General features: G+C 34.8%; 1 protein-coding gene across 3 annotated transcripts in view; it reads right to left on the bottom strand.

The window, feature by feature from the left end:
* Nup205 (nucleoporin 205) overlaps positions 1-19789 on the bottom strand; it is a 69005-nt gene that overhangs the window by 6829 nt on the left and 42387 nt on the right. For 2 of the 3 annotated variants that reach the window (XM_005332403.4, XM_078040578.1), the window contains 14 exons: positions 19437-19594; positions 18800-18880; positions 17512-17703; positions 16715-16982; positions 16515-16613; positions 15272-15420; positions 14148-14339; positions 13238-13359; positions 12208-12346; positions 10155-10281; positions 7590-7666; positions 4810-4938; positions 4491-4617; positions 232-398 (listed from right to left, as the gene is read on the bottom strand). In XM_005332403.4, the coding sequence (XP_005332460.1) occupies positions 232-398; positions 4491-4617; positions 4810-4938; positions 7590-7666; positions 10155-10281; positions 12208-12346; positions 13238-13359; positions 14148-14339; positions 15272-15420; positions 16515-16613; positions 16715-16982; positions 17512-17703; positions 18800-18880; positions 19437-19594 (2027 nt within the window). Of the gene's footprint in view, positions 1-231; positions 399-4490; positions 4618-4809; positions 4939-7589; positions 7667-10154; positions 10282-12207; positions 12347-13237; positions 13360-14147; positions 14340-15271; positions 15421-16514; positions 16614-16714; positions 16983-17511; positions 17704-18799; positions 18881-19436; positions 19595-19789 lie in introns of those variants that run through there. The other variant, XR_013435429.1, reaches the window with a different exon arrangement.

Here is a 19789-nt window from a genome sequence, read left to right as displayed (position 1 = left end):
CACTCTACCACTGAGCTACAACCCCAGCACTTACTTGACTGTTTTTCAGTCAAGAATGTCCATGCTATGAGCCTGGTGCAAAGGTGAGACTCTCCTTCTAGTCACACAAAAGAATCAGGAAATTCCTTCAGTTTAGCTGCATGTATCATCCTCACTCCCAAGTCTGGGATGAGTACTCTAGCCCTGATTAGTGAAAGCAAGTTTCTCAAATTCCCATCTCAAGATTCATACCTCTTTTATCTCATCTGGAGGAAGCTGCTCTACATTCTGTAGCTTGTTGACACTACGTCGGTGACTGTCGTAGTAGCTGAAGAAATCACTGGCGCTCTGTTTCAGCAGGTAGACAATAATGCCCAAACCAGGTAAGCGCCAATATGGAACCACTGGAGCTTGGGTATCTAATAGATGACATAAAATTATGTTTCACTTACAAACACTTTGCAAGAATTTTTTTTTTTTTTTTTTTTTGTACCAAGACTAGAACTAAGGGTCACTTAACCGCCGAGTCACATCCCCAGCTCTTTTTTGTATTTTAGAGACAGGGTCACACTAAGTTGCTTAGAGCCTCACTAAGTTGAGGCTGGCTTTGAACCCATGATCTTCCTGCCTCAGCCTCCCAAGCTACTGGGATTACAGGTGTACGCCACTGTGCCCAACCTATTTTGTATGAATTTCAAATGACCCACATAAAATAATGGATATTCCAGAATTTAAGGACATGTAAGCTACCACTAAAAGTAACCTATGACTACATTTAAACACTGGTGTTGTTCAAAAAACAAGTGGTTAGGAGTGATTATAATCAGGTACAGATGTAAGACTGGAGACTTTGAGAGACAGACAGAAAGAAATGTGGGTGGTGGACATCAGCAGAGTTTTTCCTTTATTGGATGAAGACCACTTTGTAAACTTTATGAAAGATACGTATTCTACCTTTACCCCTCAAACCTGCAATGAGACACACAAATTTGGTAGTGCTTAGCCCTAGGTGAGTAATCTCTGCCTCACCAATTAGCTATAGGGTTCATTTATAGACTACATCTTTCTGGTTATTGAATTGAATCCTCAGTCATTCTTTTCAAGATACCAGAAGAACACTAACTGAAATACTGCAAATATATAAATGGGTTTAAATGTTAAAAAGTGTTTTACTACATTTTTTTGTGTGTGTGTGTGTATGGTGCTGGGGATTGAACCCAGGGCCTTGTGCATGCGAGGGAAGCATTCTACCAACTGAGCTATATCCCCAGTCCCATAATTTTATTTGGGTAGCAAAACCAGGTTTTTTGTTTTGTTTTGTTTCGTACTGGGGATTGAACCCAAGGGCACTTCACCAATGAAATACATCCCTGACCCTTTTAATTTTTTAACTTGGGACAGGATCTTGACAAGTTGCTAAGGGTCTTGCTAAGTTGCTGAGACTGGCCTCAAACTCTTGCTTCAGCCTCCCTAGTCTCTGGAATTACAGGAATATGCCATCATGCCCAGCTAAATAAGATAATCTGCCTTTTACCTGACTACCTTTCAACAAAGGTGCAAAGCAACAGTGGGATATCATAAAGTTATTTGCAGAAGAACTAGGGAGCAATAATGATACCATCCTTAGAGCAATTTATTCTAATGACTGGGGGATGTCTTGGAAATACCTTGGTCATTTCAAGCTTGATTTGGAGATAATAGCTGTTTAGTGGCCCAAACTGCCAAGATGCCAAAAGGGGGATTGTATTTGCTTCTTTCACTACCAACTCCCTTAATTTTGCTCTCAAGTCAGATTTCACAGATGTCATGTGAGGGGGATATATTATCAACAGATGCTAAAACCAATCAGGATTTCCTAGACAGATTTTCTTTTCTAGTCTTCAGTGAAGATGTTTTAGTCTTCAAAAAATGTCATTATTGAGAGCCTTCTCCTGGTGAAATTGAGTAGCCTAGTACTCAAAATGACAACGATATCCTCAAAGAATTAGCATATGGTCTAATGCTCAGAGGACTCTAAAACATTTCAGAAGTTCTCACTATACTGACTTGCTCAAGTCTAGAAAATACTAGAGCATTCAAAGGCTAGCAAACATCAGATGAGGATGATTTGTGAGAAACTGAAGTACAGAAACAGATTCCATAGGGGCCTAGGGCTATGTGATCTAAGAAGTAAAAGTCCTGCAGGAAAGGGTCTCTGGATCACAAATAATAAGTAATATACTACATGATAACCCCAACAATAATAATAAGAGCAAACAATAGGTACTACTAGGACCAAGTACTACTACTATGGAAAATAATACTACTTTCCATATATTAACACATTTAATTCTTGTAATCAATTGGTTGGAGGAGAGTTTGTTATTTCCATTTCACAGATAAAAACCTGAGGCACAAAGAAGGTACCTAAATTCTCTGAAGTCACACCAACTGTTACTAGTAGAACTGGGATTCAAATCTAGGCAGTTTGTCATCAACTTGTGTTCTTGACTACTACTTTGAATTGTCTGTTTTCAAGCCTATTACATATCTACAAGCTCTCGTGCCTAAAATTGGCAGAGGAAAATGAGGCTGTTAACCCTAAAAAAGTCTAAGAAAAAATGCTGACCAGTTTATAAAGCTTCATAAAGTTCATTTTTAAGTATTAGATATAAATGTCATGGCATACAAGACTGCCTTGGAAGGAAAAAGCAACTAAATAAAATTTTAAAAATTATAAGTGATGTATTATTAGCATATAATAAATGACAAAATTACAGTTTTGTTTGAATATCTGGTGAGGGGAACAAAAGCATTGCCTTTTTGACACAGTAGTCTCCATCAAGCTACAGATCTAAAAGATTAACAAACAGACTGATGTTCATTTGCCAATTGCTAGAAAGGGAATACAGATTAGCCTAAAAGTTCCTGCTGGGAACCCTTCCCCTGAATGGAAAGGGAACTCTGGGCAAGATTTCCAGTCATCCCAGGCCTTCTAAAGTAAAGGTAACCCCTCATTTCACATTGGAGCCACCTGAATGAGAAAGGTAACTTAACCCTTATGCTGAGGATGTAGGGTTGGAATCCTCTCAAGATGGTCCCTTTTTATTCTAGAGTAATCCCCTGACAATCAACTTTTTAAGTGGGGGGAAATTGAACCATATAGAATTAATTTATTTAACCAAGTCAAGGAGTATTTTATACTTCTAGTTTAAATGACTTTTATCCTATAGACTATAAATCTCTATAGCCACTTTCCAAATTTCTTTAAGAAATAGTCTCATCTATGAAAAATTACTTCAAGCAAATTCATTGAATAAAAGGTATCTTTTATGAAGATTTCTGCTGGGCTGGGGATGTGACATGGTGGTAGTGTGCTGGCCTAGCATGCATAAGTCCCTTAGTTCAATCCTCAACAACAAACACACACCTCAAAAGTAAAAAAAAAAAAAAAAAAAAAAGTAAAACTTCTGCTTTTAAGAATGAAAAACAGATCATACCAAACAAATTTCTGCTTTCTCTATGACTCACCAACAGAAAACCAAAAGCCCTAGACATAATACAAATAAAGCAGACAGACACTGTGGAATAAATGCAGATATACTATCAGAAAACAGAATAGTAGGTGTCTGGGCCAGGGGTTAAAATAAACGATTAAATGTAAAGGAACAAGAAGAACCTTTAAAGAAGAGGAAAAAATGTATATGTTTTGATTGTGATAATAAAAAATGCTTATTTTATTACTAAAATTATTCAAACTGTATATCTAACATGATTGATTTTTTTGTATGTAAATAATACCTCAATTTTCAAAAGAATATAATCCTATTAGCTAGGACACTTTTATAGTAGAGTTGGAATTCTTAGCATAATTATATCTAATAAGGTAATATGCTATTAAAATAACATTCTCAAAAGTCGCACCCACAGACTTTCTGAAATCACCACCAGTCTATTCCATTACAACTACTGAATGCTAATGGGCTTTGTCTTTTTAGTGCCCAAAGGATAAGAGCTTTAAAAATTTACAATCCTGCCCCATATTCTCTATCTTCCCTACTGACTCATCAGAAGATAAGTCAGCCTACTTGGTATCTAAATTTACTTTGCCTTGTTATATAAATTTGTAACTACAATACAAAACTCAATTTAGACACTGAATTCAGCTTGTCAGACTTAACATACAAAATTGCCTGTTGTATTTCATTTTCTTTACCCAGCTAGCTTACTCTCCAAATCTAGATTTTTTCTTTGGGATCTCAAGTACTATTTAAAACTACACTCCCCCAACATGGCTCTTTTAGAGTTAGCCTCAGAAAATCATATGCATTTTTCCGTTCTCTTGAATTCTCTAGGTTTATATGTGGGTCTGACAATAGTACCTCCCACACCTTCTTTAAAGAGTTATTTTTAAATTTTCCCATTAATGACTCATATAAAGAAAAAAATTGCATCTCATTAAACCAGAATGAAGATCTACATGATGATAATGGCACCTTCATCCCTCAGACACATGAAAAAACTGGTCTCACCTTGCCGTGGTCCATCTCTATTAATGGTTTCTGAAAGACTAGGGGTGAAGAGACACACAGCATGCTGAAAGGTAGGGGAGCTCTGTAGCATGAGTGACTGGCAATACTCCATTACGTTGGCACAAATCTACAATGGAAGAACAGCAGTAAGAAAAAAATATCTGCCCCCTAAATAGTCTAATACCATAGAAATCTAGATTTAAAGAAGATCCAGGTTGTAAATCAACTTCTAAAATTATACACCTGTTATTTTCAACAGAGTTTTCCCAAAACACAAAAATCTTGTGGCATATTCCCAACAATTCTCACCCCCTCCTACCTGTTGCATGGCAAGTTCAATCTCATCTTTCTTGCTCACTTTATCTCCCTCTACATTATCATCTTGAAATTTAAACTGTCGCAGTCTGTCAGAGCCACCAAATCGACTTAACAGTCCCAAGCACTGACGCTAAGAAAGAAAAAGATATTGTTCAAAATTAGTACACTCTTTTTCTTCTTGAGATATGAAAAAAAAAATTAATGGGAAGTGGAACTGCTCTTAAAAACATCTGTTATCTTACTTCCAAATGAGCCAACTAAAGGCAGCACCATTAAAAATCACCTTTCAGTCAATTCATTAAAAGAATAGCAAATTTTTTTAGCAATTAATCCTCAATATAATTTAAATGCTTCCCAAAGAATTTTATATGCCATGTTCAAAATAGCATTTAATAATTCTTTGGGAGATAGTGGTTAATTGACACAGAAGTTGAAAGGAAAATGAGAGAGCACCTAGAATTTGTTTCATGACAAACCACAATAATTTTGTCTACAAGGTTCAAATTTAAAGGCCATTACTCCTTTTGTTGCTTTTAGAGATTTCTTTGGGGGGGGATGGGGACACACAGATAGTCTTGACATATAACATGCATATGCTGCCATCTTGAAATGTTGATACCTTTCACCTGAGGGTACAATTGTTCCTAGGGTTCTCAGAGGGAAAGGATCACTTTTCAAAACTGGCAGCACATCCAGTGATTAGCAGATGGGTTTGGATTCAGAACATAGATTCCAGCAGCAGCCATAATGTTTTGCATGTGACCTAGAACAAGTTACTTATTTCCTCAAGCCCCTATGTTCACATTTCTTAGATTGTTAGGATTATATGAGACATTGTATTATATTTAAAGTGTTTAGCACAATGTTCTGCACTTAATCAGTATATAGTGAAAGCATTTATTTTAAAACTTGGTAACACTATATATTTTTCTATATATAAACAAATATTCAGATATACATATCATAACATACAATGTTTTGTTATGTAAACTGATATTTAAATAAGTTTGAATAAGGCAAGACTTTTTAATCAAGTTATGAAATAAACTTCTTTTGCCAAAATAGTCGGAAGTATTTTTTAAACTTACAAATATGCCTTACAGAATTTTAAAATGTACATAAAAATGCTGATATTTTTGTTGTGCTAGGGATCAAACATAGGTCAGGCAATCTCTCTACCACTGACCTACATATGTAGCCCTAACATTTTTCTTTTAAAACTGAAAAAACAATTTATGAAAAGAGGACAGGTTAAGAAAATTACTATACGAAAATAATGGAATATAAATTCTAGTATATGATTATGCTGTAGCAAATAAAAAGGAAAGGTGTTTAGATCAAAGCAGGTTAGGAGGCTCCCAGAAACTATGATAAAATACCTGATTGACAGTATGGTGGTTCCTCAAAAGAGCAGGCACAGAACCACCATTTGACCTAGTTACACCATTCCTCTCTATTTATTTATTCTAATGAATTAAAGTCAAAATACTATAGTGACATATGTATACCATGTTTACAGCAGCATAATTCACAATAGCCACACTGTAGAAACAGACTAGGTGTCCATTAGTAGATGAAAGGATAAAGAAAATGTGGTATTTATACACAATTGAATGTTCTTCAGCCATAAAGATAAATAAAATTATGTCACTTGCAGGAAATGGATGGAACTAGAGTCCATTATGTTAAGTGAAATTAGCCAAACTCAGAAGGTCAAGGATTGTATATTTTCTTTCACACAGAAGCTAAAGAGGAATAACAAAAGAAAGGTTTGGGGGCTGGGAGCAGAGATCTTATGAAAATCAAAGGGAGATTGCTAAAGGAAAGGAATCAGTGGAGAGGGAGAAGTGAAGTGCTGGGGAGTGATATTGGCCAAATTATGTTGTTATATTGTGTGCATGTACAAATATGTAACAACAAATCCCATTATTATGTACAATTTTAATGTACCGATAAAAAAATATGGAAAGAGAAAATTAAAAATAAAATTATATATATTAATTAATGCCTAATTGATAAAACTATCCAGTATGTTTGGATATATTCAAAGGAGCTGCATGCAATTGCACACGCCTGTAACCCCAGCAGCTCAGGACGCTGAGGCAGGAGGATTGAATTTTCAAAGCCAGCATCAGCAGCAAGTCCCTAAGCAACACATCGAGACCCCCGTCTCTAAATAAAATATAAAAAAAGGCTGGGGATGTGACTCAGTGGATAAGCACTGCTAGGTTCAATTCCACATACCCCCAAAAAGAAAGAGAGATTACAAACCTGGAGGAGAGTGTAAGAAACATTAGTAATAAGTATATAAAAAACCAAACAAATTTTTAAAAAGCTGCAGCAATTACCAACTCTAGAGAAAAACAAAACATTGCATAGAAAAGTAGCAGTAACGTCCATAGCTTAATAATAAATGTCATTTACAAGGTTATAATAATGTAACATTAAATATTAATATAACCAAAATTATGATGTGATTATAGTGACTTTTGGTGTGGTGCGATGAGAAATATGCAAATTGTATGGTGGAACAAAAGAACTAACAAGATCTAAATTCTCATCTTTAATGAAAAGCCAAAGCTGATTTCCAAAATGGGAAATCAGGTACCAGCAATATAAGCATGTTATTCAGAGATAATAAAGAATCAATTAAAACAGATGAAAGGAGTTGCCCAATCTAGGAAGCAATGATTCTTCATTGCTGAAGATTCTTCATGGGCCAGACAACTTTTATGTTTTGTAACACATTTTAAACTGCTATTTAGAAATAGAATCAGTTACCTGGAATCTTCCAATATGTCCCTGTAGCTCCATTAGAGATCCTTCATTTACATCAACGTCAAGTTCACTTAATATACCTACAAAATTTGGAATACTTTTAAATACAGTTCTATACTAAAATAAAAACTAAGAAATAGTAAAAGAGGTTCTGAGATTTACATTGTTTTGTGTTTTTGCCATGAAAGTTTTGAGAAATATGATTCTACAAAGACTAAGTGAGTTTTATATATTAATAACACTGCAGCAGCACATCTGCATTTATATACAATATAAAATTTAGATTAGTGATTTCAAAAAAAGACACTAAAAAATTTCAAGAAAAATGTTTTAGTTATAACCATAAAAGTTAAAATTACTTCCTAAACTCAACATTGTTAACTACTTTTTATTTTAATTTTTGTAGTTGTAAATGGACAGAATGCCTTTATTTTATTTGTTTAATTTTATGTGGTGCTGAGGATCAAACCCAGTGCCTCACGCAAGCTAGTCAAGTGCTCTTCCACTGAGCTACAGCCCCAGCCCATTAACTACTTTTAAATTAAAGTCTTTAGACACAGAAAGAAGTTTCACTAAAAAAGGAAAGGGGTCAACTTATACTATAAATACTGAGTGATGGTGGTGGCTGACAGAAAAAGAAACAAATTTCTGGTGGACTGAGCAGTATTAAACTCATACTCATGATTCTTATCTATCCCTCAGAAGTAACATAGAGGAAAGACGATAAACCAACAAATGCTCTCGGAGACCTCGCAATTTACAGACAAGCATATTGAGAGTAATTAATTAAGTCTTAGAGAACTCAAAGGAAAAAAATCACTAGGAGAACTACTTCATGGCACTACTGGGACCTCTGTAGAGGCAATAAAGGCAGGCCTGGCTCAGTCTCATTACAGACCGCTGGACTGAGTTGGAAACTTAGACATACCACAGGTTGGGTAGAGAGGACCCTGAGATCTCTTCAGGAAGGGGACAGGCTCCAAGTACCTCAACAGGCATGCTCACAGCTCTTCCCAAATCTCAACTTCTCCCTACCCAGACTGTTCAGCTACTCAGGCATCTTCAGAGAAGAAAAGACCTTGGGGATGGTGGGTGAAATCTGATTATCTAAGACTTCTCCAGAGCAACAAAAAAATGGAGATAGCTTATAGTTAAGCATACAGAAACAGAAGTCACACTGTCTAGGAAACTACACTACCAGTGTTATCTATATGACTTAGGACAAGTTAACCTTTCTGTGCCTGTAAAATGTGGATAACAGTTTTACTACATAAGACTGTTGTGTCCTCAAACCAATTAAGTGATTTTAACATTGTCTGGCATATAAATGCTTAATAAATATTCAAGTGTTATCACTGATACTACATGTTCTGAAGGAAAAAAGACAATTATAGTTGGTCAAGCTGCCATTCCAAAACAAAGACAGCCTTTAAACTTTCTTAACAATTAGCAATTTGGAGAATGTTATTTTTTTTCCTGGAGGGAAGGGATCTATAGTAAAAATTAAAAATATCAAGACACAACCCCCTAAAAAGAAAAGGGATGGAGAAGAAAAAAATGGTGTTTTGCAGTGAATCCATGTAAATATACAAAGAAAAATAAACAACTAAAGGTACTGTGATTTAAAGTCTGACTGTAAATGTTATAAAACCTGACAAAGTAAAGATAACATGCAAACATAAATTGAAGGTAGAAGAGGAAGTGTTAAAGAACACATCACTTCATCTTTCACATCTGGGAGTTAACTGATTCTAAAATTTACATGTAAGTAAAAGAATTATATTGGAGGAAAAAGTGACAAAAAATTTTAATTATTTTCCATAATTTCTCATAACATACTGACCTTTTAAGAGCTTATATCTCTATACTACTGTAGTGAAGAAACTTTTTTTTTAGAATTTAGCAATCTCTTTTATTTCTTTTCATTGAGTTTTTTTTTAATCTGTCAAATTTGTATAAAATTAAGTGTTTTCTAAAACAGCATGTGAAAAAGTAATCACCTTTGCATGTGTCCATTTCTCTCTCTCTCCCTCTTTCTCTCAGTTATCATACACAGTACAATGTTTGAACCTATTCATCAAATGTTAACATCTGGCAATTTATAGGTAATGAGATTTTTTGTTTTTTGGGTCAGGTTTGTGTGTGTGTGTGTGTGTGTGTGTGTGTGTGTATAAATACATCAGGGATTGAACTCAGGGGCACTCAACAACTGAACCACATCCCCAGTCTTATTCTGTATTTTATTTAGAGAGACTAAGTTGCTAAGGCTGGCTTTAAACTCTTGATCCTTTTGCCTCAGCCTCCTGAGCTGCTGGGAATATAGGCATGTGCCATCATGCCCATCTAAATAATGAGATTTTAAATGTTATTAATTATGTCCTTGAACTTTTAAATTTTTTAAATAATGAGTGTATATCATTTCTATAACATATTACTTAAAAAGGCATGTTAGTGGTACCAATTTCAAATAAATCATACACCGCTGCCAGATAACAAAAAACTGATTTCATTAAGCATATATCAATCTGTAAAGAAAAATTAAAAGTCCACTCAATACAATCAACTCACCAGGCAGTGCTGCTTTACTTATAATTCCTGTCAGCAGAGCCAATTCCTGCAAAGAGCCAGCACTAACATCCTGACAGCGGAGGATTGCTTGTATGGTATCTGAATGCGAAATGAGAAACTGCAACACCTGAGCCATGGAATAGGTGACACGGAGAAACAGGAAGAAGAGTAAGAAGTATGTTATAAATGTGTAATTCATCTTTTTAATAATGTTGAAGCAAGTAATTCAATGTAATGAGGAAGAATAAGAGAAGCAATTGTTTTCTGCACTTATGTATTTTATATCTTCAAGAAGCAAACATTTAACTAAATTCAAGTTTACATTTAATCTTCCAGAAGCAAACATTTAACTAAAACTAAGTTAAAGGTAAGAACTATTTCTAAGTCTGTAAATTAACATTAGAAGCTATTTCAGAAGACTAGAGTATAACCTGGTACTAATATGTGAGAACTATTAATTGGCCCTTATATTATTTATTTGTTTAAATGGAATTAGAATAAGAATTTTAAATTAATGAGTATAATATGGTTAGTGAATTTGAGAAGTTGCAATATGAAAAGTCTGACTACCATGACATGGGAAAAATCAAGTAAAGCTTTCTGATGTAGAATAAAGGAGATCAAAACTCTGCCTTTCCACCTTGACCTTTTATTTTATTTTAATCTGCCATCATGGAAGATTCTCTCAGCACTTTCATATGATTATCTCAACTAGATTATAAACGCCTTGAAGGCAGAGACTAAACCAAAACATGCTAAATATCTCAATCACTCAGGAACTGTGCCAGCTTTTAGCTTTTAATACAAATCCTTAGTGTCGCCCACCACTAAATGTGAATCAGTAATCTGTACTTGCTGAAGAAGCTCTAGTGATTCTACTTCACTCAATACAAGACTGGTATTAGGGAACCAACGTCTTACGTCTATGTCCCACTGCTACTATAAAATCTTAAATTTCCATAAAGACAACAAGAAAAGAACTAACTCAATGGCCATGTGTAGAAAGGGCAGTAGGATGTCACCTAGACTACTACAGTGTAAAATAGGGTTATCATTTTAGAAATAGCAGCATCTATCCTGGTGAGACAAGCCTGAGCCTAATGGCAAGAAAGCAGATAAAATTACCAGAATTCAAAGCACTTCAGAAGAGTTCCTAAAGGTATCAAATATACTAAAGCAATATAACAGAAGACTACAGAATCATGATAGGCCTAATTAAACAGTGAGAATTAATTTATGTATTATTAATTTAAAGAAACAGAAATAAATGTTTGAATGAAAATAAAACTAATTATGGTGTTAAAGACAATTTAAAAAAAAAATTTCTAGTTGTAGATGGACACAATACCTTTATTTTATTTATTCATATGTGGTGCTAAGGATTGAACCCAGGGCCTCACACATGCTAGGCAAGTGCTCTACCACTGAGCCACAACCCCAGCCCTAAAGAAATTGATTTATTTAAATTATTTCATTCTGTAAACATTGCATATAAATATGGTGCTATTTTTAATATATTTTCTGTGCATATTCTTCTCTAAACAAATATCTAGTTAAATTACACCTTAAAAACCAGCTTATTTTTATCATAGTAACTATTTTCTTTTTTTGCTATGGGGATTGAACTCAGGGGCACCTGACCACTAAGCCACATCCCCAGACCAATTCTGCATTTTATTAAGAGTTGCTAAATGCCTTACTTTTGCTGAAGCTGACTTTGAACTTGTGATCCTCCTGCCCCAGCCTCCCTAGCTGCTAGGATTACAGGCATGCACCACCATGACCAGCATAGTAACTATTTTTTAGAGGAACAAATTCTGACCTTTTACTTTCCATTGCACTAGTCTATTAATTTGCTTGAGTATTTCATTCAAACAAGAATATAAAACAAACCAATGTAATTCAGGGCAAAGTATAAGGGAGCCTGTTTTCTTTAGGTAGCTGTGCCACAAATAGGACTGAGGTCAACCCATCCGGCTTCCTATGCAATGTTTCTGCATTTGTAAAAGGAGGATTTTGTACTAGATAATCTCTAAGCATAAATTCATCTTACCTGCCCTGCTGCCTGCAAGTGCTGGGCCATACTGGATGTGAGGATGACCTGGCACAGCTGGAGAGCTGGAAGGAGAATCTGCCGGTAGCGATCCACTGGCGTGGGGATGAACATTGGAGGGTCTCTGATGCCAAACATGCTTGATTCATTTCAACCAAAATGAAAAGGAGAGGGTAATATTCCAAGAATTAACGTCAGATCTTAACAATTTCTTACTATTTACATAGCCAGTTGACTTAAGATGTGAAGCTACCAGTAAATACTCTATATCCCATATACATATCAGTGAAACAAACAAGTGTTTTTACCTAAACTTACAGCTTACTAAAAATGGAGTTAGTTGAAATTTGAAAAATCTTACTAAGGAAAATTTGTAAAATTTGGAAATGTAATGCCCCAAACATCTCCTAATGTTCCCCTGGGCCACAGAGACTCTAAGAAATAGATAAAAACAAAGGTTATTGATCATGCAGTAAGAGGTATCACTCAGAGGTACAGCATTTGCCTAATACAGGTGAGGCCCTAGGTTCAATTCCCAGCACTGCAAAAAAATAAAAACAAAGCGCAAAAATAAGAAACCAAAAAGTTATTTCCCTCTCTTATATTTGAGCCAAAAACGAATCTACATTGTTCATTACATAATATAAAACAAGATTAAAATAAGTTAAAATGAGGTTTTAAAAAAAATCACTTAATCTTTAAAATTAGGCCTCAGAATACTGTGATAATAAATTTTCTTTTATTATAAATGTTTAAATTTTTAGACAAATGAAAATGGTTGCCTATTGAAAGGGAATTGAAACAGGACGTGGAAATAAAAGTTAATAAATAAGAGACTTTGCAAAGATAAGTGATAATGACAGGACATGAATTGCATCCCCCTTTAGGTAATGTGAAAATAATAATTCTCATATTTAAAAGTTTAGAAAGTAATAACAAAATAATTTTTTCCTGTAGGTAATATAGTAATGCAGGTGAGCCATAATTATCCTTTACTAGGAGCCTAATCAACTTAGTTGTGGACACTTACCCCTGTGGGTCCATTTCTGGGCGCATGTCATAGACTTGACATTGTGCTAGTCTCACAATCACCCCAGATCTTAGAAGCTCTAAAGCACCCTGCTGTATCTTAGCCACTCTTGTGAGAAATGCCTACAAAGTTTCGGAAGGAAAATTACCACTGTTGAAATCATGTCCAAGGACCTTATATAAAAATGAGACACTCCTGACACATTTCTCATCTTTAGTCACCACTGAAGACAAGACATTCTGAGCAGTTGCAAGGGTATATAATAACCTCCTTTCTCATAGGTTTTTTGAGGACTCAATGGTACAACATATCTAAGGGGCTTGCATATGGTACTTTGAATGATTTAAATATTCAATTACACTGTAGTTTCTGTCATTATCATGTAGTCTTATGGAGGGTAGGGAAGTTTGTTTTACCAATACTAAGTTGTTTCTAATACTTAATATCATGCACCTGGGTATAGTAGGTATTTAATAAATACCTGTTGAATAATTGAAGGAGAAAAGAATTAATGAAGAATCTAAGACATTACTGCTTCTAAAACAGATTTGAGAACTAGAAAATGATGAAGTATATACTGAATCAGTACAACGGAATTTCCAAAAGTCAACTAATACAGTTTTAACTTTGTTGCTTTCTCCTCAAGGAATACCTGGTGTCATTTGACCAACACTGGCAAGCTGAATAAGTTAGCAGCAGTCCATTTTTCAACTAACCCTCTAAGGATCACTTCATCCTGTCTTCTGCATATTCAGAAGATGATTATTAGCACACAAACCCCATTTAAAACTCCTTAAAAATGATTATAGCTTATATGATAAATGTATGCCACATTAATTTTCCTTCATACATCTACAGCCCCAGAGTAAATGAACTGCTGACCTAAAAGTAAATATGAATGAAACCTTACCATTTTAGATTCATAAGTATAAAGGGCCTTTAAAAGAGGAGGCTGTGGAGTGAGTAAGCTCTGCAAAGTACGGTCATCTTCTACCAAGCTATCCACAAGGACCTTCAAATAGCCACTGTTAGAAAGATACAAAAGCCACTGCTGCTGCTTATCCACAGAGACAATCCGATCAAGGAGAGCCAGGGCCAGCATCTAAAGGAAGAATGAAACAAAGTCCAAACATGCTGATGGCTACCAAAATCAATAAGAATAATTGCCTTTTTTGAAAATAGTTACAAACTTTTCTCATAAGAAGGTTACTTGCAATAAAATTTTCTTATATTGTTTTCTTGAGAAGTTGAAACTATATGTATACAGAATCTCAATTTATTAATAAAAGACAAACTTTCAGGATGAAAGTTAAATTTTTGAACAAAATCTAACACATTAACATAATGGCATAAATATATTTTAGCTGTCCTTCAACAGATGAATGGATAAAGAAACTGTTGGTATATATACACGATGGAATATTACTCAGCATTAAAAGAGAACAAAATTATGGCATTTGCAGGTAAATAGATGGAGTTGGAGAATATCATGCTAAGTGAAATAAGTCAATCTCAAAAAACCAGGGGCCGAATGTTCTCTAATAAGTGGATGCTAATAATCCATAGGGGGTAGGTGCATGGGATAAGTGGAGGAACTTTGGGTGGGGCAAAGGGGGACGGAGGAGGCAAAAGGGTAGGAAAGATGGTGGAATGAGATAGACATCATTACCCTAGGTATATATATGACTACACTAATTGTGTGACTCTACTTCATACACAACCAGAGAAGTAAAAAAAATTTGTTCCATTTGTGCACAATGAATCAAAGAATTTTCTATTATCGTGTGTAACTGATTAGAACTAATAAATAAATAAATGATGTATATATTTTAGCTGAACCTAGACATTTGCTTGTTAAAGTAGTTTTTTAAATCTTTTAAAAATAATTCTAAAATTGTATGTATTATAGAAAACCTAGAAAAATATATAAAAAGTACACAATCTGATAAATATTAAGTTTTAAAACTTGACTCAGTTTACACATTCAGAAAGTCAAAAATACTTATTCAGTAACAATATTAACAGTTAATTTACCCTTCCAATCTCATGACCATCACAAGCATCTCGACAGACCACTTCCATAAGGGCAGCACCATAACTCTCAATGATGGCTATGTTTTCTCGTTGTAATTTGCTAAATACATCTTCAGGAGCTGTCAGCCTTTCCCACATAGTTTTCTTTGCTAAAGAGTTAAAACAGAAAAAAACACTCAGTTTAGTAACTAAGTAATTATAACTCATATACAACAAAAAAATCTTTCCATTACTACATGTACACAAAGGACCACTGACCACCAATTAGTCCAGCCAGGTGAACCTCACAAACACCATGCACATATCATGCTTGTGTACTAAAATAACAATGTATCACAAAAATAATAAACCATACTTAAATCAAAATAAATATTGAGACTCCAAGAGAATCAATATCCTCTGTTTATCCTGTTAACCAATCTCCTGTTATCTTTTATTGAGATTTTTGAGAAATTTGGCTAGAAAGGAACAGGTATAATGTAGACAAAAATCTTCCTCCAAAATTATAGGGTTTTTTTGTTTGTTTGTTTTTAGACAGGTTCTCATTGTGTTGCCCAAGCTGACCTTGAACACAATGGGTGGCTTAGATGATCCTTTCACTTTAGTCTCCCCAAGTAGCTGAGACCAAAGGCATGTGCCCCCATGTCCAACACATTCTTATTCTTTATTATTTTTAGTTGAAGTACTTAGTAAAAACAAAAAGTACTTCCATTATAAGGGTGATTTAAATATTTAATGGTAATTAATAGTATGATCATACATTTCATATAAGATTCATGCAAACCTTAGAAAACATTTGTAAATACACCAAATAAAACAATGTCCTACATATGAAATTAACCTTGTGATTTTTCTTCAACAACTACATAGCAGCAGTTTTTAAACTGGCATCTTGATAACTTCCTTTAACAAGCCATTTTTAAAGCATCAACTAAATATATACTGTGCAAAGGGAAGGGAGACACTGTACAACTCTGTGGATGACATATTTTGCTCAACAGAACTAGAGGTAAGTGAGAAGAGTTACACTTTATTTGAGGGTATTTTTTTCCCTTACAGTATTCATGCGCTAATCTTCATAATTCTTATGAACTGAATATGTATCCTTGATTTTAGTCTTTAATGATTATGTTAAGATTCATTAATTATATGTGTGCTTAGCCAAAAGATGGAGAAGTGATTTTCTTTTTTAAAGTAATCATCTCTAAAAACAGAATAAGATTAGGAATTGATCTAATTCTACCTGCTTCTAAAGTATCTGGTTCATCTGGTCTCTGGGCAATTTGTAAGTAATAAAGCAGAGAGCCATATAGGTGAGTCCTCACTCGTTGAAATCCACCACCTGGGAAGATCAAATAGATGTAGGCATTTGAAAACCATTTTTTCAATTAAAGTTAAAACAAATTAAAAGTTATAATTTATAGAAAATTTAATTAAAAAAACCTGTCTTCAAAATGAAGTCTAACAGTTTCTTCAATATGATGTGAAGTGAAGAATCTCCAATAGAAGCAAAACCCACCAATGGGTTCTCTGCTGGAGGAGGTGAGGAGAAAGAACTTTCAAGCATTAACGGATAATGGGCTTCTCTGGGTCCTGAAACCAATGGCTGCTTCTGTTCTGTGCGGACCGACTGGCTTAGGTGAGCAGTCAGGGTGAACACAGCACCAGCGACAACTGGCATTAATTCCTGTGCGGCTTCGTCATCCAGTATCTTAAAGTACAAAGGCAAAACAGAGTGAGGATCCTGCTTTCAGCTACCATTGACAAGTTTGTATATATTTAACTTTTCAACTACTAAAACAATATAAAAATGGAATATAAGTAACATTCAAAGGGAAAAAAGCTAATATATAGGGAGAAATTTAAATATGATGCAGAGAAACAGGCGTTCTTAACTAGAAGGGATTCCTATCAAAATTCCATTCCATAAGGATGTTTAATTTATTTGTTGTTGAAATTCACAGAAATGGTCTCACCACTAGGGTCTCATTCAGTAGGTGTGGAGAGTGATCTATCTATGTATATTTTTACAAAGCTCGCTAGACAATTTTGATATACCTATAGTAGCTGGGAGCCCCTACTTAACAGAATTAATCCCTTTCTTAAGCAAAGCCTTGAGACTGGTATCATACAACTCTATTTTACTTTCAATCTAAAATGGAAAATAAGGATGACAAACTATATTGTTTAAATGGCATATATTTGTTCAACCTTATGAACTATTTTAGGAAGCATGTCACCTTATCATGTACATCTTGTAAAATATCACGAATAATCAGTTGTCGATCCTCTGCCTGAATGAGGTCCTGGGGACAAGCTGTCAGTATAATTTCTACCAGCTGCCTCCATGACTCCAGCACATGCCGTTTTGCATGAAGACACTGCAGTAATTTGTTTCTTCCTACCACATACTGAAGAATAGTGCTGATTTCCTAAAGCCACAGAAATTGAAATGCTAGGTTAATACACAAAGGCAAACAATGTCTGTTATTAATAGGTTCCTGTCAATTATTCAGAAAACATTTATTCAAAAACCCACAATGCATACCAGGCAGCAGATATCTTTTCATGTTATTTTTGTGGCCAACGCTATGAAAATTAACATATAAAGTTCTTTGTGAGACAGAGGGATACAGGGGGAAGAGGGTGAGAGAGAGAAAGATGCAGGGACAGAGGTGGTATAGATGGAAATAAACTTTGTAACCCCATCTTTCTCCTTGCAATAGTCTTTTTATATTTAGTTTAGAGCCCTAGAATTGCTTACACACCAAGTTCAAATGCATGTTTTCCTAACACGTCTTTATTTCTGACTTTCTACTTGGCCTAGCCAGATGTGTTTCTATGTATAAGATTCTTCCCATCTGACCTCTTACCCATTAACTCCCCTCACTTGTAATGAAAAAATGACTCTCCTCTCTCACTAATAGTCTGAATCCCTAACTTGCATATCAGAAAATTTATGTGATATACCAGACATTAAGCTTCAGTTCAGTTTATAAAAATTACAAAATCAAAAGTGAAAGACTCAGGCTGGGGTTGTGGCTCAGTGGCATAGCTCATGCCTAGCATGTGTGAGGAACTAGGTTCAAATCTCAGTATCAAATATAAATAAATGAATAAAATAATGTCCATCAACAACTTAAAAAATTTTTTCTTAAAAAGTGAAAGATTCCATGAAGGTTTAATTTTTAATGAGTTTTGTTTTGTCTTGCGATACTGGAATTATACCAGTGTCTTAACATGTGCTATGCAAGCAATCTACTTCTGAACTACATCCCGAGTCCTTTTTTACTTTATTTTGAGACAGGATCTCCCTAAGTTGCTGAAAGTGGTCTTGAACTTCAATTCTGCTGCCTTAACCTCCTGAGTAGCTGCAATTACAAGATGTAATCCACTGCACCTAGCAAATAATTAAGTAGTTTACTAATTGATAAATTATAAGTCAATTTACAGTCTTGTCTTGTAACAAGTAACTTAGGTCATTTAAATAATTAAAAAAATAAAACTAATCTACTCAATAGAACTTACCTCCATTAGTAGTGGTCTCTGTCCTATGGCTGCCATACCCTGAAGAGCATTTACTTCAGCTACCAGAACCCTATGAAGAAGCTATAGAATTAGGGAAAAAAAGAACAACAGACGATTTCAGATACTGGTATAAATAATAACCCCTAGTAATTACTATAAACTGGCTTAAAGGGAGTTTCAGATATCTCTACTCATAAACTAACAATGGCACTGTTCAATTTCCACACAAAAATACTAAGAATCTTTCACATTCCAAAGAGCCTCTGTGGCAGTCAATAAAAGTGCCCTGGTTATCTTCTTCTTTCTGTGAGGACATTACCATTTGCCTGATAGAACATTAAGTAGTTAAAAACTCTCCATAGTACTAGTTCAATGAAATAATTACGATAAGGAAGGAGATGGGGAACCTTTTAAACAATTAGTGTGGTCTATTAAGTTTTATTTCCTGGCTGTTTGATTAAAAAAACAAATAAACACACACACACACACACACACACACACACACACACACACACACACACACCAATAAGCTAGAAACCAAAATCTCTTTTGGGGGAGGGGTTGGATTAAGTTATACTTTTTCTTATGGATCAATGACTGAACCATTTGTACTCAGGATACTTAAAGCAATCCTCACCTTGACATTGCAGACTGTCTGTCCCCGTAAATTTTTATGTTCACAGTTAGCAATAACTTGTTCAATCTGGGCCCGATCAAAAAAATCCAACTGCAAAGGCTCAGGAATCTCCTGACTGAAGTCAATCGAGTCAAGAATACTTAGGATTTTTCGACGTACTAAAAATAAAAAGCAATAAATCAATTGTACTTGGGGCATCTGAAGAGACAAACAAACCCTCATACTCAGCTCACTCCAAGATTACTCTGTTCAGAAAGGGCAATAGTCTAGAAACTGAAGACTGTTGAAATCTAAATCTGATTTTATTTCTGTTATATCTACTTACAAAAATAATTTCCTTCTTATCCTATAAC

The sequence above is a fragment of the Ictidomys tridecemlineatus genome, chromosome 2 (genome assembly GCF_052094955.1).
Source record: "Ictidomys tridecemlineatus isolate mIctTri1 chromosome 2, mIctTri1.hap1, whole genome shotgun sequence".
NCBI lineage: Eukaryota > Metazoa > Chordata > Mammalia > Rodentia > Sciuridae > Ictidomys > Ictidomys tridecemlineatus.
Note: the sequence above shows the minus strand (reverse complement) of the source record. Positions and strands in the feature narration are given on the sequence as shown.